The following is a 26,152-nucleotide window of genomic DNA, read 5'->3' as shown; positions in this document are numbered from 1 at the left end:
AGGATACATATCTACTATTGCTAGGGGTTTTTATCTAGGATCATTGTTTTAGTTTATAGATTTCTGGAAGTTTCCCTTGTACCAAGTTTCTAACTGACCACCACTGATCAGAAATTTAAGCTACTTTGTGATTGTCAGAAACCATAGTCATGATGCTATTAATCTTAAACATATTGGATGGACCTATTAATCATCTAATTCAAACTGAAGAAGCTGAAGTAGGAGGATCAAGTACAAGACCAACCTGGGCTACTAGTGAGTGCTAGGCGAACTTAGACAACGTAGACCCTCTATCAAAATCAAGAGTGAAAAAGTAGGTGGGGATATAACTTATAACTCAAATGTGGTTGGTAACAACATGTTAAATGTATTGCAAAGCAAAACCAAATTATTATTCAGTATTTTTTAAAAGTAGAGCAGAAACTGACTGAAAAGATAATTATTGTGAAGGATAAGGCAGGGGAAAATGAAAAGTCTCTTTAACCCATCAAATAAGTAGTAGAAATAAATTGACTTGTAAAAAGCAACTTTTAAGCTACCTCCCAAGAATTAATGAACTTTGATTGGCTTAACTACTTCTTAAAGCATTCAAGTGTGATGCCTATTCTTAATGATATGAAGATGAACAATGAAGTCCAATAATGTCCCTAGCCTAAATGAAAGAGTATTTCCTTCCTAGTTCTTCTATTTGAGTAGGTCTTCTTTTGTATTTTCTAACATTCCAGATTTCCAGTCAGTTCTTACATATTTTCCAGTGCAGCTTTGCCTTTGCGATCAGCCATCCTAGCCTCCTGGTAGGTTAAATCTGTAGGCACAGTTACTACTGGGTAGAGATTCGTTGATTCAGTCTGTGAATCCTGACAGTGTTAACAGAAGTAGGCAGAGACTATAATGAGTTTCCCAGGCAGCAGGTAAGCACTAGAAAATCAAACTCTCCATTCTTTCTAGAACCCTTTATCCAAACCGAAAGATAATTACTGTTCCTGCTTCAAATATTTTAAGTCAATAATGGAATATTTCATAAAATACCATTTCACTTACTTTCCTCTATTGAAAAACAAACAAACGATCACAAGTTTAAAGAATTCAGACACTGTTTTTTAGTTACAAGTTTATTAATCCATTATCACGGGTAGGAAATTAGCACATCCTGTCTCCTGATGATTGGATTCGTGAGTAAAGCAACTGGGACTGGGATACCTGGGAAGATGCTAGGATGCTGGGATCATTTATATCTCACTACTAATAAAATTGTTGATTCTGAGACTGAGGAGAGGACTATTCGGCCACTCAAAAGAGCATCTTTAGAAAGTACTCTAAATTAGCAAGTTCCAGTAGTGGCATTGTCTTACAAAGAAAAAAAAACTATAATGTAATAAAAAATTACTTCAAAAAGACAATTATTTAGTTATTCCTTAAACAGTTCCTTCATACAAAATAAGCAGACTCTTTATGAGTTATTACTTTTACCACAAAGTTTGTTAGATGTGGGGGGGGCATAAAGAAAGCAATTATTATGGCTTTAAGATGATTAATATACCCAGAGGAACAGATAAGCGACAGAGCCATGATGTGATGAAATATTCGCGTAACAGACTGTTGTAAAATGCAATGAGATCAGAGAAAAGGTCTTGCTGGACAAGGCAGTCAGTGTTTCAGTTACAAACCAAGGAAATAGGTTTAAGTAGAAAACTTTATTTTAAAATAAACTTTGTATAGTTCCCAGAAGGCTGGAGAACAAGACTCAGGGACTATGAATCCAGGATTGGGGCCAAATTCACGACCCGGTATTGACAGAGAGATAACACTGATATTGTCACTACTCAACATAGAGCTAAGCTTATGGCAAAATTGCCCACCAACTGACAACTGATTATGGCACCAAAGTGGCTGGTGGGGTTGGCCATGATGCATCATTTCCTCCAAGTTCATAGTCAAGGTGACAGACGGTTTCTGGCAGAGAGTTACACTATCCTCGGCTGACACCTGCCATGAAAACCAGAAAAGTACGTGTCTGGTATGTTCTACTTAGGTAGGGGCTACCTACTTTTTTGCTTTGTCTGAAGTTATCTGAGGACTAAACTTGAACAATAAATGAAAGGTTACTAAATACTGTAACCTATTCTTTGGAGGAACCAAATGCACAAAAATTGTATTTGCTAAATTGTAAGTAGCCTGGTACTGACTGTGTGGCTTCTGTAGGAGCTCAATGGAAGGACAATAGCAAAGCAGTCACAGCAGTATACGTTTTACCCGGGAGTAAGTGTGGGGAAACTTCACTGGAATCTCAATTTTAAAATCACTGTGCAAGCATGGAGGGTGCTTCATAATGTGTGAATGTGCAATGTCTGCACAGGCTCATGTGTTGGAAACACTGGTCTCCAGGCTCGTGATTGGAAACACTGGTCTCCAGTTCATGACACTATATGAGAGGCTGTGGATCCTTTGGGAGGTGGAAGCTAGTTGAAGGAATAGGATCTGGGCGGGGTGGGGGTCTGGAGAGTGATGGTATGCCCATGCTTACTGCCTGCTCTTTCTTTACTGATTCAGCAAGCCCAGGAATAGCCAAGAATAACCTCAATCACCATGCTTTCCACACCATGATGAACTCCACCCCAAACTATGAGCACAAGTGGACTCCCCATCCCCTTAAGTTGTCTCTTGCTATGTATTTGATTGCAGTAACAAGAAAAAATATTGGTTCAATGCTAAGGAGAAGAGAATACACATTTTTCTCTAACTGTTCCTGAGTTCATAGCTGGGATAGATTCCTATAACCAAACACAGAATAACAAGAGCAAAATAAATCAACCAATTTACTTTATGTAGTGGAAGTCATGTGAGAGAATAGTAACTTAAGACTATTGTCCAGAAGTCTGCTTTAAGTAGCCTTTCAACACAAATAATTTTAGAAAAGTAATGAGATAAATAAGTGCCTTCTACAGGAGACCCTGACTGCCCTTGGGGACAAAGAGGGAGGAGGAGAGGGAGGGGGGGAGTGGGAGGGCGTTGGGAGGAGGGGCGTAAATGGAAACTTTTTATAATTTAATAAAATTACTTTCAAAAAAAATAAGTGCCTTCTATAGGCATAGATATTTAAAACGGAGCAGAATAAAATCCTTAAGAAAATTTATAGTTCACTTTTCTTCAATTTCAATATTTTTTTTGTTTATGCAACCACCCCCATGACTGTGGATGTGTGTGTGTACTCCTAGAAGTAAACAAAACTCAAGGGCAATTTTCTAAAAGTCCATCTATACTCTAGGATGCTATTCGTTTTTGATGCTCATGGAGGTTGCTTTAAGGGTTGCTTTTTCTCTGTGGTCCATTTTCCTATTCTGTATAGTTTGACTCCTTGATGGAGATATTGGTACTTGATGATAGAAAGATAGCTTGTCTTTATGGGTGCTGCTGAGAAACCACCCTAGATCCTGTCAAAGAAGCATCATCATGAGTAACTGTGTGTTACCAATGAGCAGGGTTATCACTGATAAGCACCTTCTGACACAGTCAATGCTCAGAGTACTCAGCCATACCTTTGTAGCATGATGCTGTCTTCTGTGGGAGCAAATGTATCTGTGATTTTCTTCAAGTGACAAAGTGATGCATCACCTCCTAAATGCACTACCATCTTTCTGGCAAGTTCCCTCCACTGGGAACATGGACTCTTGATGGAGAAAAGATTAATCTAAGATTAAGAGAAAAGAGAGAACATGTTTTTATAAAGTGTGAGTTTTTAGTGCATTTAATAAGATATATGGAGAACATAGTTAATCAACCACAGTCATTTTTCAAACCCATGAGTGAGTGGAGGCCCATTTTATTTTGTCAGCGCTTCGCTAAAGGACAAGGTATGCACTAATGGAAATGGATATAGAAGTTGGCTTAGACTGGGACCAATGATATTACTCACATTTCTTTGTCAACTCTCACTCCAGGAGGAAGTCACATTGAGTTATGTATTTTCTTCTCACCTAATTTTGAAGGAGAAACCTTCAGCATGATAAGTGGCTACTTTGTTTGCTTTTACTTATGCTCAGTTGCATAAGTAAACATAACATTCAGCTGAACTTAAAATTCATATCTCTTAAAGTAAAAGCAAGTTAGGAACTAAGTTCCCCAAAGAACCTCCCTTTGTTGCTAGGAAATGCAGTACTAGACAATGTGAAGATGAAAATAACCAGGTGCCGAGTGGAATCAGAAGTGATTACCGAGAGATTGCTTTGCCTGAAAGAAATGTCAGAGGCATAGCAGCCTGTGCTGGGACTGAAGTCATCAATACTTACACACGGCTTCGAATTCTTGCCCCTTCTGCTGCATTAAAACTTATGATGACTGAAGATATCTGGATTTAGTGAAGAATAAAGAATTGCAGCCCACCCCCCCCACACACACACACCATTTGACAAAAAGTACTCACTCTTTTTTCTCTGGTAATAAGTTTAAATTAACCACAAAAAATGCATTTAAATCAAAAGAGATATTTTAAAGGCTAACAGATATGAAGATCTGCTTTCAAATTAAATCTGTGAAAACTACTAAGCTCCATTCAAGAGAAAAAAGAAAGAAGCAACCCATGATCCTGCCTGGCTGTGATGACCAAGAACCACAACAAAGACCACTGTCGGCAAGATATCCCCAAAGGTGTGAAGGGAGCATTCATACTACAGCAGTTACAAACAGTTTCTAATTGGTCTACTCAACAGGAGGAAAATAATGCCTGATTCTGGAAAGTATGTGATTTTTTTTAGAACAGTTGATTAATAATCTGTTGTGTAAGTGTAAAATATTTTCTTAATCTATTCTTCTGTTGAGGGACATGCAAGTTGTTTCCCATCTCTGGATATTATGAGTAAAACAGCAATGAACATGGCTTGGCAAGTGTTTTCCATAATAGCTGTACAAATCTGCACTCCCAATGGCAATGGATGAGTGTTCCTCTTAGTCCACATCCTCATCAGCATGAGATGTCACTTGTGTTACTGACTTAGCCATTCTAATAGATATATGATGAAATCTCAAAGTAGTTTTGATTCGCATTTCTCTGATGGCTAAGAATGTTGAACATTTCTTTAAGTGTCTCTCCATCATTTGAGTTTCTTCTATTAAGAATTCTCTATTTCAGATATGTACTCCTTATTTTGACTGAATTATTTGTTTTTTAATATCTGATTTCTTAAATTTTTATATATTTTGTATATTAGTCCTCTTATTAAATGTAGGGTTGATCTTTTTTGTTTTGTTTTTGATAAATTTATTTCTTTATTTTACATCTCAGTCACAGTTTCCCGTGCCTCCTCTCCTCTCTGACCTTCCGCCATCACTACCCAATTCTGTTCCCAACCGCCAATCCATTCCTCCTCCCTTTCCACTTAGGAAAGAGCAGGTCTCCCATGAGTATCAACAAAACATGACATATCAAATTGAGGTATGGCTAAATAACTCCCTATGTATTAAGGCTGAGTAAGGTGATCCAATATGAGGAATAGGGTCCAAAATGTCAGTGAAAGTCAGAAACATCTCCTGTTCCAACTGTTAGGAGTCCTATAAGAAGACCAAGCTACACAGCTGTAACATATATGCAAAATGCCTAGGGTGATATGACAGTATACATAAGTAACTCCAAAACCTCTATTAGGGAACTCCTACAGCTGATAAACACTTTTAATCTAGTGTCTGGATATAGGATTAACTCAAAAAGAATCAATAGCCCACCTATATATGAATGATAAATTGGATGAGAAAGAAATCAGAGAATCAACACCCTTTAAATAGCTTCAAATAATTAAACATACCTTGGTGTGGCTCTAGCCAAGCAAGTTGAAGACCTGTAAGACAAGAACTTTAAGTCTCTGAATAAAAAACTGGAGAAGATATCAGAGGATATCCCATGCTCATGAATCAGTGGAATTAACATAGTAAAATTGGTCACCCTGCCAAAAGCAATCTGCAGTTTGCAATTCATCATAAAATCCCAAAAACATTTTTTGTGTTTCCATACAAAGCTGGGTATTATCTTCTGAAGAAGTGTGAAAAATTTTGTTGGGGTTTGCATTCAATCTGTATATTGGTTTGGGTAAGATGACTATTAATTATATTACTATTAGTCCTACCGATCCATGCACATGGGAGATCTTTCCATCAAATACAAGCTTCCCAAATGGATAGAAATTTGACATCCCACAAAGTAGCTCTAAGATATATACCTCATTTTCTAGTAGTAAGATAATTTTAGAATGGAAAACAATTTATCCATTAGTATCTTCTATTCAACTGTGTAATAATTTTCTTGATCTTGTGCTCAGGAAGCTTTTGTTTGTCTTAGAGATTTAACTTTATAACAGTCTATCTGGTGTGATGCAATGAATTTCCTCACACTGTTGAGTAACATCTGATGTTACTTATCATCTATCTATCTATCTATCTATCTATCTATCTATCTATCTATCTATATATTTCCTTCTTATCATATATCTTTCTATCGTATATCTATCAATGAATACATATATACATATGCAAATCCTTTTATAATTTAGAAAATCTCAAAAACATTTGCTACCATATAAATATAATGCCTATATATATATACATTATGAATTCTTTTGCCAAAATTCTTAGTAATAGTTTGTATTCTTTTTTATTTCCATCATCATATTTCTCAGTCTATTAGACTAGACTCACTATCTCCATTTTTTCAGTCTCCTTTTTCTTATCTGTCCTCTACTTTTTCTTCCTCCTCATACTCTTCCTGTTCATGCTTTTGTTGCTTTGAGATGGGTTTCTACTTTGTAGCCCTGGTTAATATCAAAATCACAATACAGATAACATTCGTTTTGAACTTGCCTCAACAGTTCTTCTGCTTCTGTCTCCCAACTGTTGAGAAGGAGCCATCGTGCACAGATTCTTTTTGTTTTCTATTTTAATGTTTTGAATGTCATAATAGGTGATCAATGACCAAGGCCAAAGACACTAGTCATATACTGATGTAGGTGGGCCTTCTGTTATGTGTTATTTTCATTGGTTAATAAAGAGACTGCCTTGGCCCTCTGATAGGACAGAAAATTAGATAGGCGGAGTAAACAGAACAGAATGCTGGGAAGAGGGCAATGAGGCAGATGCCATGGAGCCAGCCACCAGGTCAGACATGCTGAATCTTTCCTGGTAAGCCACCACCTCGTGGTGCTACACAGATTATTAGAAATAGGTTAATCAAGATGTGAGAGTTAGCCAATAACTAACTCTCTAGAGATAATGGGCCAGGCAGTGTTTAAATGAATACAATTTGTGTGTTGTTATTTCTGGGAGCCGGGTGGGATGAAAAGCAGGCCTACCCGCTGCTCCTTCTACAATCTGCTCCAATTTTTTTCTGACAAGGCTTCATATTTTTTAATGACTTGTCTGTCATTTGAATTTATTGAATTTGCATTATACTGAAAGAAGAGAATATTCATTATTTTCTACCATGTCTTCACAGTGTATTTTCTTCCACAGTCAATGCTCTAGCCATTGCTTTTCTCATTTTTAAGAATGCAGAGTTCAGAATACCTTTCTCAGAACCCAGTGAGAACACTTTTCATCTTAGTTGTCTACCTCAGTGGTCTCCACATTTGTATCTTGCTGACAATATTAAGAGAATGCCTAGTAGGTGCCAGGAAATGACTGCAGGAGCAGCAAGTAAAGTACATTTTGTTGGGGGTGGGGAGAGAACTACATCTAAAGAATCAAGGAATCAAGAAAGGAAATTTGATGGGTTGGAGTATGGCTCTGTAATAAAGTGCTTATTCATAAAGCTTTCAGTTCCATCCCAAGTGATAAGAGGGGTAAGTGTGAAGGGAAGAAGAAAGAGGAAGAAGGGAGAAAGAGAATGAGAAGGAATTGTAAATCCTAATTCAAAAAAGTTCTGATATAAATGATGTTTAAATTTTCACCAAGAACGTGTGTTGTATTATTGTTTCTTTTGTTTCCTATAAGACCTTCATAAACACTGAGATCTCCAAGTTTGTAATGTAAATATCTGCTTTAACTGCTCCATAGACTATTCCTAGAATGGAATAAAACAATTTTAAAAGGCCCTTAACATTTCTACAGGATTGGGTATATAGGTAACTGTTTGAAGCCTAGCCTAGTATGCATAACATCCAGGTTATATCCTGCAGTAATAACACAATTCTGTAATCCCAGCATTTAGGATGTAGAGAGACAGAAATATCAGAAGTTCAAGGTCATCTTCAGATACATAAAGACCCAAGGACAGTATATGATATATAAGATTTATCTCAAAAAACAAACAAAAACAAAATAAGGTTGAATGATTTAAATAGAAATCGTCACATAGAGTTCAGATTTGAATAGAAGATGTATGTATATCTTATACTTTTCGTAAGCTACTCTGCTCTTCTCAAGAATTCTGGTGATATGTTTCCATTGAGTTCACAATTTTAGTCGCCATTGTATTTTGACAGCTGAGTGTAAGCAAGTATATTTTTAATAGAAAATCAGAACAGTTTTGAGAAGCATAAAAACATAATAATACTGCCTAGTATACACAGGGCCTATTAGCAAGGATATTTTGAATATATTGCTGATGCCCTTATCAGCTCACAGCAGAACTTGACAGGACAGATGTGGCTGGCCTAGATAACCGAGAAAAGCAGGGACACAATGAGTGTAGCAGTAGGCAGAAAGGGTCACTGAGATTGTCCTCCATTTGTATTCCATTTCCTAACTATGAATATCTAAGGCATACAGTTTGTGATGTTCTTGATGGTAACAGTAAAGAACAGCAGCTACTGGACCACAAGTTGAGTCATTTTTCCCCATTTCCTCTTCTTCTTTGCTCCTAAATTTTTTAACATATATGTGAAGGAAGATGGAGACAGGCCATTGGACTAGAAGCTCATCTGAGGACATGCTCAGCTTGCATTTTTATTATACTTTACCAACAGGATACTTAAAACCCACTCTAATTTCCTATCATTTATTTTTTACTGTAAAGTCAGCCATATGAAAAATCTCTCTGTGGTATGCTTGGTAGTGTGCCTCTAACAACATTCTGCTTACTGCATGAGAGTCTCCAGGATGAAGCTGCTGAAAAACAATCAGGGTATTTTTAAAAGAAAGAAATGAAGAATCAATACAGTCCATGATTTACTTTGGGAGGAAAATGGTTTGTTATCTTGTGAATATTTTAATTGGCATTGTGTAAAGCTATCTGTTTACTGAACTGCCACAACTAGGTCACTAGTCTATGTTTTTTCCTCCCTTTGATATTCAGCCATCAAGGTTATTTTAGGACACGGAGGTTTTGTCTTTTTCAGTCTGTTAGCATTTACTTTACCAATCATCTGAAACACATTTTTTTTAATCAAAATGTCTGTAGTTTTAGGCATAAAATGTCTAATAACAAGCACTATACACTGAATAAGTTAGGAGCTTACTAGACATGAATAATAATATTTGATCATAACAGAAAGTGGACAATGCCCCTATGACATGCTAAGCACCTAGTGGTATTTCATGAGTACTTGTAGTATCACCGTGACACCGCTGCTTTTATCTCTGTGTGTTTAATAGATGAGGAAACTGGGGCACTTGAAGACCAATTATGTTAGCCTTCCTCACACCTACGTTTTTTAAGGGAAAAGATTAAATTCATGCTATTGTTTTAAAGACTCTTGTTTTCTTATTGCCCTGAAAATTAGTATTTACTAATTTTTTAGAAAAATTCAGAAACACATCAAAAGAAAGGCCTAATTCTCTGAAGTAGTCAGTTTGTGTGCTCATATATTTTTTAAAACAACAACAACAAAACAAAAACACAATGAAACAAGACCATGCTGTTTGTATAACATTGGGAAGCTTCTTTTTGTACTTTTATCATAAACGTTTTAATATTTTATTACAAAAGTTCTTTTAAAATAACATTATTTATGTATCATTAAGCATTTAAATTTAAAGCAAACACCAGTAACAAGTGGTCTTGATTAATAAGGAGATACACCATAGAATTACTTACATTACTCTCTTTATATCAGGGGAAACAATTTTTCCTGCCCATCCTAGCTGTACTGGCTGATATCCTAGAATAGGGTTCCTTCCCCACTCTTTCCCTGTCCTTAGTCACTCTGGTTGCTTTCTCTTCCTCCCCAAAAGTGCATCCCCTGCCTTACCATTATACGATTTCTATTGCCCTCTTCTATTCCTATTGCTTGAGGACAGCTGGAATATAACAGTTTCTACAGAAAATATGGTGAGTGATCCAAGAACCCCTGGAAGGTAGACTATCACAGAGTTATACAGAAACTGAAAGGAAATGGGGAATATGATGGACAGCATCACATCGACAAGTTTTGAACCTGATTTCCAAATCCAAACAAACTAAAAACTTACTACAAGCATAGTAACTTCTCATGCATGCTGTAGAGTGCCAAAACCTGGGAGGGGACTTCAGCAGAGGAAGAAATGGATCAGGGATGCTCAACTGATCATAAACAGAAGAGCTCCAAATTCTTTAAAAAGCCAGTCCAGGGTGACAAAAAGGGAAAGGTGAAAATTATCTTCTGAAATTCTTCTTTGGGAGTTTCTCTGTTGAAAGGAAAAAGAATACTGCTTGTTTGCCTGACATTTTATTCTGGTAGAATGTTGCACTCAAATTTGTTGGCAAATTCCAAACTTAGACATAAAGTATAGCAACTAGGAAGCTAATATAAATTGGGTAATTAACTCTAGGAAATTGAAAATAAGCAAATATTAATATGCATATGGTATTGGCTTGGTAATGGATTAACTTTATGTGACTCTGTGTGTGTGTGTGTGTGTGTGTGTGTGTGAGAGAGAGAGAGAGAGAGAGAGAGAGAGTGTGTCAGCATGAATTTGGACACATGGAAATGGAGAATTGAGAAGACGGCTATTGGAGGAGCAGAAATGAGGTGCTGTCGTGAAATATAAAGAAATTATCTGTAACTGTAAAATAAATAAAATTATAGGTATTATTTACTTAAAAATAGAGATTCAGAATCCAACTGTGGTAGTTCATGCCTATTATCTAAGCACTTGAGAAGTGGAAGCAGGAGGATTAGGTGTTTAAGGCCATCCTTGGCTATCCAGCAAGTTCCAAGCTTACATCATAAGAAGCAGTTGAAGAAATTGTTACCATTTATGTTTAGAGCTGCACTTCCAGTACGACTTGCACATGTGTGACTATAGTCACGTGATACTCTCATAAAATATGAGACGCACAAATGCTACCCACAGAGTGGCAGCCTTACACATGCATTCATGTAGTGACTTTATACATGCATTCATGTGGAGATCTTACATATGAAGTCATGTGGAGACTTTACACATATATTCACGTGGAGACCTTACACATGTATTCATATGGGGACCCTTACACATGCATTCACGTGGAGATCTTACACATGCATTCACGTGGAGACCTTACATATGCACTCACATAAAGACCTTACACATGTATTCACATGGAGACTTTACACATGCATTCATGTGGAGACCTAAACAATTCACATTTCTAGTTTTATTCTTGTCTAAGAGTGAGAAATGATCCCTGTGCTTTTATCACCCTTGGCATGTCTTCCACCCCACAGGGCTGCTTCTGCCAATCACTATCCTTCAAGTCCCCCTAAGATATTCATTCTCAGAGAACTTCCAAGTAGTTCTATCAGGAAACTTACGTACAAGCCTTCACCTGTCACATTTTACAGCATCTTTCTGTAAAGACCCTGTCCATGAAGGGCTTTGGGATCTATTCCCCTTTTCCCAAGAATTTCTTTTGTGTGGGTTTTGTCTGTCAGAAACCAGTCTCCCTACTGAATTACAAACATGATCTTGAAGCCAGCTCCTTAAAGAGACAATATAGCCCCCACTTCTCCACTTCTCCATTCAACCTACTTTCTGTACTTGTCCTCAGAAGATCCGTCTCCATTTAATTCTAAAACATCTTGAGAATGTGCCTGGGTGACGATTCAGTGCTTAAAAGCATTACTGCTCTTACAGAGGACCTGGGTTTGATTCCCATAAACCAGATGAGAACTGGTAACTCCAGTTCACGGGGATCAGACACTCTTTTCTGACCTGTATGGGTACTGAACACACATACATGTTACAAGGAGGACTGCTTGTTGGTTCCCGGCCATCCAGCTAGCTGAGACCTGAAATAATCACTCAGAAACTGTATGAATTATATCATTGCTTGCCCATTAGCTCTAGCTTTTTATTGGCTAACTCATATTAATTTAACCTATTTTTTATTAATCTGTATGTCATCACGAGGTCGTGGCCTACCAGCAAAGTTTTAGCAGGTCTATCTCTGGCGGCTCTATGGCATCTCTTTAAGTCTGCCTTCTTTCTTCCAGCATTCAGTTTAGTTTTCCCTGACTACCTAAGTACTGTCTTGCTATAAGTTCAAATCAGTTTCTTTATTCATTAATGGTAATCACAGGATACATAGGGGACTCCCACATCACATACATACAGGGCATTCAAGTATATGAACAAAAAACACCAGTATTTATCATAATTTTAAATCAATAAATCCTAAAAAAAAGTAATATTAGAGTCTTCTATTCTATACTCATAGTCTCCTGTCTAGTGTTTAGTTGTGTCCTGATTCTATCAATAAATACATATTCACTTCTATATTTCTTCACTGTGTGCTCTCACCCATACCCATGTTCCCTTCACTAAAATATTAATTTCATGAGCTCAAGAAAGTTTTTATTTATGCTTCTGTTTCATCTCTCAGGAAATAGCATTTGACCATCCAAAATATTTCTGAATACAGAACTATAAAATTTTTATTTAAAAACATCATAATGATTTAAAAGACATTTTAACACATAATATATGGTACATAGAGTCTGATATACATATGAATTATCCAATGTATGCTTTAAAAATCTTGCACTGATATAAATATGCAAATCAAATGTGTGAAACAAATGCAAATATATTTCACTATTTACATCACCATATTTGTATGTTATGAACACAGCAATATAACACGGTATAAAAATAGTTATGTATTTAGCAATATAAACAAAAGCAATATTTGCTGAATATCAGTTGTAACTACCTACAAATTTGAATCTGCTTCCTAACAGATGTTTCAAGACCCTCAGGAAATACAAGCACATACATTTTAGTTGAACAAGAAGTGCTTGTTTTTCTATATAAGGGATGTGGTAAAATCATTATTAAGTTTCATCATGAGAGAAACTGCACAAACTTAAGATTACATCTTGACAAAGTCTGTAACACAAGTCTCTGTTACATCGCTTTCTATGTCTTTTTTTTTCTTTACCTTGTTTTTCTTAATTTTTTTCCCATCTTCTTCACGTAGAGTATTTCCAGAAGTCAAATGAAGTATTGTCCTTAAAATTGATAGGATATTCAGAAAATAAAATAGTACTTAAGGTAATTTTTCTTCCATCAATACCTTAGCCATTATAATCTTATCCCAGAGATCCCAACTATGTGCTAACTGCACATGCTCATCAATAGTGTTCCTTCTCCAGTTGCTGCAGGTTAAAGACCATTATTCTTTGCTTTGTCTAAATATGAGAACTTTAAGAGGTCATCAACTAATCTGACAGTGAAAGGCACATAAAAAAATCAAAGGACCACTCTGCGATGAGTGCATGTGTGCCTAAGTACACACAATAAATATTTGACTATATTATGTACACCCTTCAACAAAAGTGTGATGTACATGTTTCTTCATTTGTTCTTAGTTAGAGTTATTTAACTGTGCTATAATCCTTCAGTATTCACAGGAGATTAATTCTAGAACCCTGATGTGTATTGCCAACTCTATAGCTGTCCAAGACATTTATAGAAAATGGTTTAGTGTTTGCATATATACTCTGCATATTGGCTGTGTATTTTAAACCCTGTCTATATTATTAAAATACTTACAGTGTAAATACCATGTAAATGATTATCATATTATATCGTTTAGGAGATAATGACAAAAATCTCTATGTAATTTCACATGATTTTTGCCAAATATTTTCTGTCTGAATATTATTGAATCCACAAGTGCAGGAAGCATGCATGTTGAAAGCCAACATATTTAATATGGAATTTTTACACATCTCCAAAAGAGATCAGTCTATGATCTTGAGGATGTCTTATTTGGATATATGTAGCAAAGATACTTAGCCTTTTGAACCAAAGTAGCTTATTTTCAACCTTTCATTTGTTTAAAGGCATATTCATTTATATCCATATATATACGTATGTGTGTGTACATGTACATACATATAGCCTGGAAATTACTAAAAATTTGAGATTATTTATTAAAAATTTAAGAGAATTCTAGATCTTGACCAGGAGAGAACTGAAAAGATTCTACATAAAGAGCAAAATTATTTTGAATTGATTTTATAGTTAGACAAACTTGTGTTGACACTTGTTCAATGAGACCTAAACATAAAGCCATCAGAACTGTGGCTATGGGAGGGGAGGTAGCTATACTGTTAGACATAGACTCTTGGTGACTTAGAACAATGGGGTGTCCACTGCACTGTCACGTCTCATGTACTCCTTGTACAAATACCTGCCTTTTCCTGTTCATTAGAACTACTTATGCAGATATCAGGCTGTGCTTACGACATCTCACAGCAGGCTGTGTGCCCTTTACATTAGGGCTGCTGCCAGTTTCCTTCAGACTTTGCCATGTATAAAAATGGCCATACTGTCCCTTGCCCTTGTATATAACACTATGTGGGGTCCTAACATCAAGCAAACACTGACTTCTTTCTGAAACAGCACACACTGGATGAGGATGCTATATGACCCCTTCCTGAGACATTGAGTGGTTCAGATGCCTAATTTGAACATGGTTAAGACTCTTTCAGTACAGCAGGTGTCGTGAAACTACTCTGTATGTTCTGCTTAAATAACATTCACAATCTATATTGTCTCTGCAAAATCATCCACCCGAGTCAGGTCTTCAGAATCTGCTCATACATTTTAGTATAAATTAAGTGTGTGATGTGTGCGTGCGTGTGTGTGTGTGTGTGTGTATAAAGTCAAATGTTCATGTATAGTTACAAGAGATGTAAGAAAGAAAGCTAATGGGGATAAGGAGATTGCTAGAAACTAGGTAAAAGGTATTGCATCTGAGATCATTCATTAAGGCCTTCTCAGAGATTAGGATTAGAGCCAAAATGACAATTACATGAAGGCAAAAATATCTCAAGATATGGGTAGAGTACACCTATCAGAGAAGACGTATGAGACAAGAATAAGATAATTGTGTGTAGTGCAAGGGCATTGCCATTATCCTATGTGTGAGGTCAGAAAGAACACAATCTGCTGATTAAGTTGCCTGGAACCTAAAACAAGGCTCAGAAACAGAAAGTGCTCAGTAATTTCTCAGAAAAGCCGAGTGTTGAGCCTGGAATTCTCCCTCAGTTTGGTGTGGAGCCATGGCAGGAGTTCAAATTTTGTTCGGGTTTTACAACTAAAACCTTCCTTTCTTTACCAAAAGGTCAGAGCAAGCCTAAGACTCCTACAGTTCTTAGCCCAGGCTTTGTAATACAGCTAGTGAAATTCCTTCCATAACCCAGCAACTCATGCCTCTTTCTTTCTTCGGTTTAACCTCCCCATGTTGTGTTTGTTCATGTATATTTCAGTATGTAGGACATAAAGTATAAATAAAAGGTCTTGATGGCACTAAAAGTCCAAAAATATGTTTTCAAGGGAAAAAATTGACTTCATGGGGAAAAGAAAAATTTCCAAAACCTGGTACCCTTCAAATTATTTTGTATTGCAATTAATATTCCAGAGCAAAAATGTATTTGCTTATTATGTCTTTGAAGGATCCAGTTTCTACTAACAATAGTCTATTTTCATTTGTCCAGTTTATGAATTCTTGTTATATTGTTATTTCTTCTTTTTTTCCTTTTTCCTTTTGTTTGTTTTGTTTCCCATAATGCTCCAGGAACTTACTGCTTCATAACAGCAAAAGGAAAGCAGGGGAGACACAAAGTGCAAAACATCAACTTCGTGATGGTTTTTAACTTGGAAATATTTTATACTATTGAACAATTCCAGTTCACTGCACATCTGTTTGAACATAGTAAATGAAGAACAGTTTTCTCTTCTTTCTACTTAAAAGTAGTTAAAGGTTTTCATTACTATAATAATTTGAAATGACTTATGAATATGCTTCTTGCCTGTATATGAAATGTTGTGCAGTCTAACTCAGGATTCAAGTTCAGGTTGCAATAAAAGCCACACAGGAACACACATTTTGCATCTCTGAATTATCATCCCCCAAGGACAAAATCTAATAGTACCTACACAATATTTTATGAGGAACCAGAACTTAATTTTTTGTTAATATTTTATATGGTATGAGGACAAAAGTTCAAGTAGATTAAGGAACCTGAACTCACTGCATAAAAAGACAATGCTCTATGTTTTGATTCTTCTCTAAATTAAGAATAGTTTTTACCTCAAAGGTTGTTCTCAGAAAGGGGTTCCCAAAATAGGGCCTTCAGAACAGAAGAGTCAATACCACTTGCGAAATTATTAGGTACCACTTTTCAACTTCTGACTGATACTCTGAGAGCCGAACTCATCTCTTAGCGCTTGGGCCAGTGTCCCAGTTGACTCTAAGATGTGCTAATGCTGTAAGAGGGGGTTCTAAAGGTTTGAGGAAAATGTGTATGCACAGAAGAGAAGTGTTCTGATGACTCTAACAGAACAGATATTAGCTGCTGTTAGGGTGATGGTCATAAATATTTTAAGCAAACATTTACACACAGAATGCTGCTGACTGGTTTGATCCTGTAAGAGAGAATACATCTAGGCCTTTCCGTCAGTAAAGTTAATTTGAAAGAAGTCAACAGGAAACTGAGTTCTGTGGGATTAAGTGCTGTCATGACACTATGGTACTAAACTTGGAATGTCTAAGTCAAGCCAGGACACAAAAGAAATTCTCCAGTGACCTAAGACAATGATCTCTGGGGATAAATGCTACTTGCCCAGGTAGATAAAGAAACGAAACCATCTTCTAGCCATTGACAGCGGAGGTCATGAAAAGTCGTAGAGTATGAAAGAGCGTCTCTCAATGAGAGGACTTCGAACACGTGTTAGGGGCCTATGAGCACAAGGAAAATTGAGATCAAAGCTGTGCAGCCCATTTCAGGGAAGGTTTTTTGGCACAGAACCATCTTACCTGGCAGGACTCTATGAGCACTGGAAACGGTGAAGGTTTAGCATCAGAGAAATTTTACAATGTGACATTACTCTGGAGACCAGAAAGTCAATTCTGTTCCCACAACAAAGTGACAGTGACCTTTAGCCAGACCCAAGAGCAGGAATGTAGTGGGACTGGAAGACAAAAGTGACTTAGGAGGTGAAGGTGATGTGATGTGATGATTGCAATGACATTGAAGGGGCACACATAAGAGCTTGTCACTTTTTTTCGACTTTCAAATCTTGGGTATGCATATGTGTGACTTTGGTGAGACAGATGTGTACATGTTCAATGTTCTGTACAGTATGTAAGTGCACATACATGTGTATGGATATGTGTATGTGTAGGCCAGAAGTCAACCTCAGGTGTAGCAGAAGAGCCTCGCTTTGTGTGACAGGGTCTTTCACTAGCCCCAGGAATTCATTCATCTTTGTTTACACATTGCTGGTATTACAAGCAGGCACCACCTTTTTACCGGGTGCCTGGCTTTTTACTGGGGTGCTCGGAATTGAACTCCAGTCTTCATGCTTCTGCAGCAAATACTTTACCAACTCAGACTATCTTACCAGCCCCAATATTTTAAAATATGAAACTCATTTATTTTTTTTCCTGATGGGATATGAAATTTTAAAGTAAGTCGAAGATTCTTTTTGATTCATACTTATTAAGAATCACACAAATAAATGTGTTCTCCTCAAATGTCCTGGATCGGTGGCAAGTATTAGATGCCACCTCATTGTCACGTACACTAGCTTCTAAATTTGAATATTCAGATAACAGCATCTTTATGAGGGAACCCTCCCTCTGAACACCCTATGCTTTCTTCAGACCTATTAGAACAAATATAAAGAAGCTAAACTTGATTTATCGCTTGAGACAACAACCCAGTTCACTTAAGCAGCCAGAGCAAACCCTCTGCTGAGTCCCGCCAATTAGTCCAGGAATGCAAGCTTAGTAATGTGTGGAGCTGCTACTTACTGGCCCTGGCAGTGTGACAAATCGCTGGGGTGTGTACACAAATGACAAGAAAGACAAGATGAACTTGTGTTCCAGGTGTGAGAAAGTAACGAATGGGTGTTGCCAAGCACACCCAGAACTGAGTTATTCCAGTGGCACCTTGGTTAAAACCTGCTAATAGCAAAGAACCTACTAAAATTGAAGAAAGGTTAGGGTGTGGGCTGTAGCTGAAAGAATCTAATGACATTTTATTTCTCCCTTTCTCTTCTTTGTATAAGAAAATAGACCCGTATGCATGAATGGAACAGGATGTTTATCTTTTTCCTTCAGGTTGGCTCCACCTAGTACTTACGAAATTTGGATAACATGTTGGAGCTAATTAGTCATGGGGGAAATTAGTCCAAGCAAATTAATCACTGGCAAGGACTGTGGAATTGCAGCACTCTGTGGTTCTGAGATTATTCAGTGGCTCCTCCTGCTTTCCTATTTTCTATTACAGTGAATTCATCCACGATGCTATGGTGCCTTGCTAAACAATTAGTTATATTTTCCTATACCATTTTCTTGATATAGTCCCAGCCCATCACCCAGGAAACACTTACTTTGAGAAAAACGCTCCAGATTTCTCCATTTTTCTCTACATGAGAAATGACTATATAGTGGGTAGAAATATATTCAACTCCTCCCTCTCTTCCTTGCCATGTGCCTTCATCAAGAATCTTAAAGAGTGTTACTATATTACGTGGTTGGGAATATTTTTGGTAAGTTTTGAAATTAGAAGATGTGCCAGTGACTATATTTCTTCTTCCATCTTCATTAAGAGTCCCTAAAGGGATTAGAGTCAACACTTGTCCGATTTAGTTTAAAGATCAGACTTTTAGGACAAGAAATAGAAGTTAAGTAGAGAAGATTCATGACTAGAATAAATATGAAAAAGCAAAATTTCATATATGCAACATCTTAGCGAAATCTGCAATGGTGTTGTTTCATGAGTCTTTTCTGTGGGTTTTTCTAACCTACAAGTTCTGTAGTTCTCATTACGGCTTTTAATAAATGTGATATATCTGAATTGTATAAAGTCACAGAGCTAGGAAACACATTTTCTCCCAGTGTCTAGGTATCCTTATGTCCTCATCTTCCTAGCCTCACACTTGCCCTGTATTCCTGCACTTCCGTATGTCCCCGGTAAGGTTTAATGTAACAAACAGACACGTTCAGACCATCCATACCAGAAACTTCTCCTTACCATGATTTTTTTCTGATGAGCACAATGTATAGTACCAAGTACTAGTATGTCAACTATGCTCCATATTTTAACTTGAGAAAGACCATGAGAAGGAAGCATGTGCGGTCAGCACAAGACAGTCTGAGAAGCCACAGTGGAAAGTTTTTCAGCATACTTTCCTTAGGGATGTAAGACTCAAGTTCTCAGTCCTTTCATTTCATAAAGGATGAAATGGAGAAACATGCACTAGTTTGTAATATGCTAAGCTTGGACTGTAAATGTGGCGTGATCTTGGATCCTCTTAGCAAAAGTGACGGGTGTGCATCTAATAATTTGAACCTGTCAGCAGAAAAGCATGTAATAAAAGCACGTAAGCTTGTCTTCTACAGCGCTAAATCATAGATCTGACTAACAATATATTTAAACTGCACACTGCTCCAGCCCATTCCCAGAGGACACAGCTTGGATCACAATGTTCATTACTCCAGCTCTAGAAAAACTCAGTGCCCCCTTCTGGCTTCTGTGGTTCCGAAACACATGTGTCAGATTCTCACACAGACACAAATAAATAAAAATTAAAACATGAGTCTTAAATCATAGTGGTCAGAATGATAACTAAATTTATTGACTCAAGCCAAAAGCCTAGCTGTGGATAGTTGGTCCTTGAACACAAAGGAGACTATGGAGTTAATCACCCTTTCTCCATCTCCCCGGGATTTTACAGACTGTCTCCTATTAGTCAATCCCACCCTCAGAATGGCCTTTCCAAATAAACGATACCAAAGGGACTATCTGAGCTTGCAACAGGACTTCAAGCATGCTTCCTGCTTTACATCCGAGTTGAGGAAGAAAGCCTTTAAGCAGATACAAACATCAAACTGTAACCCTTTGTGACGAAGCACTTGCATAGACTTATGTCCGTGTCTATCTATAAACCCATCTCTGCTGGCTGGGAATCTGTATGCTGATGCCTGTATCATAAGGAGGACATGGCATTGCCATGGGTCCCACACCAACTGAACCAAAGGAAAGTTACAGAGTTTACAGTAAGGGGATTGGTGGAATGAATTTGGGGGAAGCTTCCACAATACTCACTATAATTGTGTCATTGTTTGATCACCAAGAGTTATAAGATGATTAAAATGTAGAGGACACACACACACACACACACACACACACACACACATATATATATATATATGCAAACTAACTTAAAACAGATGTATAAAACTAAATAAATCAGATTCCTGTATGTATTTTTCACATGGGAACCTTTATTCAAAGTAAATGTATATAAAATGACTGCATTTAAAAATAACATAGTTAACAATTCAAAGATTTAAGGCCTATTTTCTTTCTTTTTTGCAAGGAAAAAATAGGGAGATACTCACACATGCACAGAGGAAAGGAGGGAAGGGCAGAGGGAGGGAGAGACAGATGTCAAGATCCGAGCATCCTAAATTAGAATGCTACATACTAGGTTAGCACAGTCCATGGTCTTCATAGATAACGTTGGCAATGCACGGGACATAAAACCATGTTTGCGCAGGGACCATGCTAATCTTCTCTCTATCATTCCAGTTTTAGCATATGTTCTGCCAGAACCTCCATAGGATCAAACTAGGCCCTCGGAATGTGGGTGATAGTTCTGTGCGCCCACCGGCAGTGGGACCAGGATTTATGCCCAGTTCATGAATTGGCTTTTTGGAACAAACTCCCTATGGAGGCAGCCTTGATACAGGGCTGGGGGAAGGATTGGCTGGTCCTGCCTCAACTTGATATTCCAGACTTTGTTGACTTACCCTTTCTGAGTAGCGGATGGAGGGGGTGGGGTTGGGTGGGAGGGAGGTAGGGGGATTGAGAGAGAATAAGGGAGGGGTAACTGTGGTTGAAATGTAAAATGAAAAAAAAATGATAACATGTTTGCTTCCAGCCTTGCCTAGACATAAAGTAGCTAAATGATTTCCTATGAGGAACATTTTGGACTTTAATTGTCAAGGTGTGTGATGAATCTTTGTCCTATTCCCTGTTGGAACAAGTCTCTAGCCTCAGGCAATTATGCAACAGTCCCAAACCTGCCAAGTCACTGGACCAAAAGCCCAGATTCTATCTCTGGGACTAGACTGTCCCTGTCTGGATGACTCTTCTTTGGTGCTCAGCCATATAACCAAAGCACACTGGTTTCAATCCCTCAGACCATCCACTTTTTGTGCCTCTTTTCTCCCGCCCGAGCCTCAAGGCTTCACCTCTGACAAGTATATCACCCCGTATACTACCCAATTCTCAAACAGTCTTTATCCTGGGGTGTTAGGCATTACTTCACTTTTCATTTGTTATTCTAACCCTACTGACTCAGTTATGAGAAAGATTCCTTTAAAAATGATGATGAAAGTGATGCTAATATTTCTTTTAAAAACATCTCCATGAAATTTAATAGGGGTTTAGGGTAAGCTTGGAGGAAATGAGTGTACTCCGCTGTATTTAGAACAGAAGGAATATTCGTTCACTTCCTGACTGCAATTCTCCAGGAGAGGCAACAGAAAAACTTGTTTCAGTGCTGTTGCTGGCAGGTTGGGCAGATACTATCCTGGCATAGTATTGATGCTGTCCTCAGAATCTGGTTCAAAAGCAGAGGACCACCCTGCCCTGGAAAAGTTACAGAAGTCTAGGGATCAAATTGCCACAATTATTTCAACACTGGTTTTTCCATAGAGGAGGCTTCCTTTGAGAAACAGAGATGAAAGCACATTAAATGTCCTGAATTCTTTCTGCAATTCTGTAAATGTTTCTCCTTTTTCCCCCTCCTCATTCATTTCACCACGTTCTATGTAAATGTCACTATCTAAATATATAGGTAGGTGGACAGCAGGCACAGGCAGATGATGTACTGATAGAGAACATTCAGACAGCTGATGAGAATCATCCATCCACTCTATCTCTCCAAAGGTTTTTCTCAGAGATTCTCACAGAATTTAACTAGGTCAACATATTCAAATATGTAGTATTTGTTTAAAGTAAGATGTTGTACTGACCCCAGGATAATGGCACTTTCAAGTCTGAAGGAACCCAGTTAACACACAATGAACTCACAACTGACAGAATACAAAAGTATCTGTAAGTCACACTAGCACACATGTATGAAAGATTGTCATGTAGCACACATTGTTTAATGGAGACTGAGAAGGAAACATAAAATGCTCTCTATCTTAAATATTATGAGAATAGAACCTAAATACTCCTAATTCAATGAGTCTATTTTCATCTGAATTTTAGAAACTTCAACATTATCAGATTGTGTTTGATTTTTACTTTTAAAGGACTATTAACAAAAGAGAAAACTCTAATGACCTTCTAGGACCTTTAAATTTAATTAATTAAATTTTAGAGAAGGAATTGATTTTATGCATCCAAATTTTCAAATTTAAAGGGGAGATAGACAGAAACCATGTGCTTACAGTATCCTAGTTAGGGGTACTGTTGCCGTAACAAAACATGACCAAAGTAGCTTGGGAAAAGGAGTTTGACTTACACTTTCACAGCACTGCTCATCATCAACGGAAGTCAGTACAGGAACCCAAACAGGACAGGAACCTAGAGACAGTGGCCGGCTTGTTCAGCCTGCTTTCATACAGAATCCAGGACCTCCAATCCAGGTGTGGCCCCACTCACAATGGGGTGGACCCTCTCATCAATGCCCCACAGCTCAATCTCATGGATCTTATGGAGGCATTTTCTCAACTGAGCGCCCTCTTCTCTAAAGACCTTAGCTTGTGTCAAGTTGACATAAAACTAGCCAATGCAGTAAGCAATGCTTCTGACACGCAGGTTTAAACACATATTCCAAAGTTAATTTTTAAATGATTTTGTAGCACACACAGTGAGCTTGAAGGAAATCCAGCCCAAATCACTTTAGCTAGTGTCTCATTGTTTCTGCTAAATAAGAATATGGGTATTAACTTTCACACTCATGTGGGGATTCATTGTACCAGAGGGAAAAAAATGACTTAGAAATAAAAATGTTTGCCTGGGACATGGTGGCAATGATTTTAATCCCAGCTATTGATAAACAGAGGCCAGTGGTCTCTGTGAGATCAAGGCCAGCAAGGTCTATATAATTAGTTAAAGGTTGCCAATGTGACATAGAGAAAGACCATGTCACGAACAAAAAGTACATCCCTTAGAAGGGCAATTTGGTTCCAGATTTTTTGTTCTGAGGATTATGTATTCCGGTGTGACCAGTTTTACCTTTTATATTCCTAAATATGGTAGGTGACAGCAGCCTGGTGTGATCTGAATATTTTTGCTAAGGTACAAATTATGATATCAATCTAAATTAGTTGTCAATCTAAGCGACTGAAGAAACATCTGTTTGTGATGAGAAATCACATTTGTATTCTTGTTTATATGTTTACTAATCTATATTTTGAACTGTTGTATTATCTGAAAGAACTAATCACTTCACTACCAAAAATGTGAAGGCTGGAGGAGCTTATTACCCTAAGGTGTATACCATTCAAACATGAGGATCTGTGTTGAATCCATCTTTTAAAGAAAGAGAGAGATTGGTGGTGTGTTTAGAATCCTGGCACTGAGCGGGCAGAGAGGTGCATCCTGAATCTGCCTGGCCGTCTAGCCAAGCTTATCTGTCAAGTTCCAGGCCAACGAGAGAGTCTATCTCAAAACCAGATGAATGGAACCAGAGGAATTCCCGTGTTTATTTACTGGCCCCATCCTCATGCACAGACACGCACACAGAAAGAAAGCCACACAGTATGAGAGCTTTCGAATCTGAGACAAATGACACAAAGGATAAAATGAGGATGGATATCAGCGGGGAGAAAAGAGACAATGTTCCCAAACAAAAAGTGAAACATGTGAAAGCCACGATCCACTTTTCAAAATCCACAAGGGGATGGATTAAAACAAAATCTTATCATATGAAAATAATAAAATGTAATGTTTTAATTTGGCTTAACAGTTTGGTTTCTTTAGCCTGTTTTCTCACATTTCTGGCAGCTCCAAATTTCTTGTCCATCATCAATGCCACTGCAGTTCTGCGCAGTAGGCCTCTCCTTTTTAGACTTTTGTTTGCTTTCAGCTCTCACATGATTTTTCTTTTTCAGGTGTAGACAAGGATGGACAGGAAATCGATGCCACATCAGGTCTGACCCTTCTAGTGTGGGGTTAACTTACACACAGAATTGTAAGTAACATCATGAGTGAAAACAGAAGCTTTGGATCTTTACTATTTTTAAATCATGTTTATCTTTTTCATGGATTTGAAATTCCAGACATATGGACTCTGCTGGGTATCGGATTTGGGTTCCTTGTGACCCATATTGTGGTGGCCACCTTGTATTGTCTTGCAAACAGAAGAAGAATGATGAGGTAAGTCAGTTTTTCTGGCTTTTACATGAACACCAGGAAAATTCTGAAACATTTCATCTCTTATTCTTTCCTTTCATCCTTCCTCATGTGGAAGGAAATTTTATGTTTCCATGCTTTGGGGCATCTTTTCCTGGAAGAAGCAGTAACTGCCTTCCAATCAAGAGTTTCATTTTTACTTACATTGGATCCTTTCTGATGGCATAAAAGAAAGAAAACAAGATATCCTCCAAGACCAAAAGGATCTGGTTACATAGTATCCTTATGATTACCAGAGAAGGCCTCAGATCTTTAGAGGAGAACCTTTTCTAGCTTACACAGAGAGGCTGGCCTTTCCGCACCCATATTCCAGGCCATAGGCCAATCTCCCAAGCAGCACAGAGGCCAGAAGCAAAGATCAACTGGAACAAAAAGCTGGGTCCATGTCTAACTATTACAATGCACAGGGCTATTATATTATGAATGCTTGAATTTCCAACTTATCTAACCTCTTCCCTTCATTGGTATAAGCTATAGGCCACACAAATAGCAAGCAGAGATGATTTCACAAACTCATCAAGACAAGGACTCACTTTTAAGAGCTATAACTTATTCTGTATGCCTGAGTTGGTGGTCATCTCGACATGTGACACCATTATGTCACAGAGCAGTGGATGATAAACCGTTATCCTTGAATCATTCCTATGTCCTGCTTAATGAAATCATCTCATGTCTCCAGCTGTAATCATAAACTCTAATCTTATTGGTCAGGAAATATCCATCTTCACATCATGAATTAAGGGAATCTGTTATAAAACTATGGTGTGCATTATCAAAAAACATTTTAAATCTATTCCGATCAATGGGTTTGCACTCATGTAGCATTTTTTCAATTGTTTTCTATATTCATAAAACATTACCAGGCAATATTTGTAGACAGTTATGAATGAGAAGCAGTTTAGTCTTAAAAGAGTTTTTAAGATAAAGGAAGAAGCAGACTCTTAAGTCTAAATGGAACCCTGGTTCTATGTAGAAACACATGTATACATACATCAGTTGAGATTCTCCAACTGTGTGTATGTGGGGGAGGGGGATAGATGTTGGCCTAGCATACTAGAAACCAGGAGAGCAGCTGCCAAACTTCAATTTCAAGCCTGAGTTGAAAGTACAGCCTTGAAACCAAAATCCACAGCACAGGCAAGCAAGCTGGAAACTCAGGCAGGATTTCTAAAGTTGTTGTCTTAAGGAAGAATTTTTTTCTTGAGAAAGTTTAGTCTTTTTCTTTTTGAGGGTCATCCACATTGTGGGTAAGTAAGTTTTAAAAAATTCCTTTATTTAACCTAAAACAAATTGTTTTAATCAAAGACAGTAAATGT

At 37.6% G+C, this 26,152-nt stretch overlaps 1 protein-coding gene and 1 pseudogene across 3 annotated transcripts in view; one reads left to right on the top strand and one right to left on the bottom strand.

Annotated features, from left to right (window-relative positions):
• Malrd1 (MAM and LDL receptor class A domain containing 1) overlaps positions 1 to 26,152 on the top strand; it is a 614,092-nt gene that overhangs the window by 556,448 nt on the left and 31,492 nt on the right. For all 3 annotated transcript variants that reach the window (XM_087896346.1, XM_087896345.1, XM_087896344.1), the window contains 2 exons: positions 24,536 to 24,615; positions 24,704 to 24,800. In XM_087896346.1, the coding sequence (XP_087752472.1) occupies positions 24,536 to 24,615; positions 24,704 to 24,800 (177 nt within the window). The remainder of the gene's footprint in view (positions 1 to 24,535; positions 24,616 to 24,703; positions 24,801 to 26,152) is intronic.
• LOC125417703 (U6 spliceosomal RNA) lies at positions 20,917 to 21,017 on the bottom strand (annotated as a pseudogene).

This window comes from Myodes glareolus, chromosome 14, assembly GCF_982192425.1.
Source record: "Myodes glareolus chromosome 14, mMyoGla1.1, whole genome shotgun sequence".
Taxonomy (NCBI): domain Eukaryota; kingdom Metazoa; phylum Chordata; class Mammalia; order Rodentia; family Cricetidae; genus Myodes; species Myodes glareolus.
This window is presented reverse-complemented; position numbering and strand designations above follow the sequence as displayed.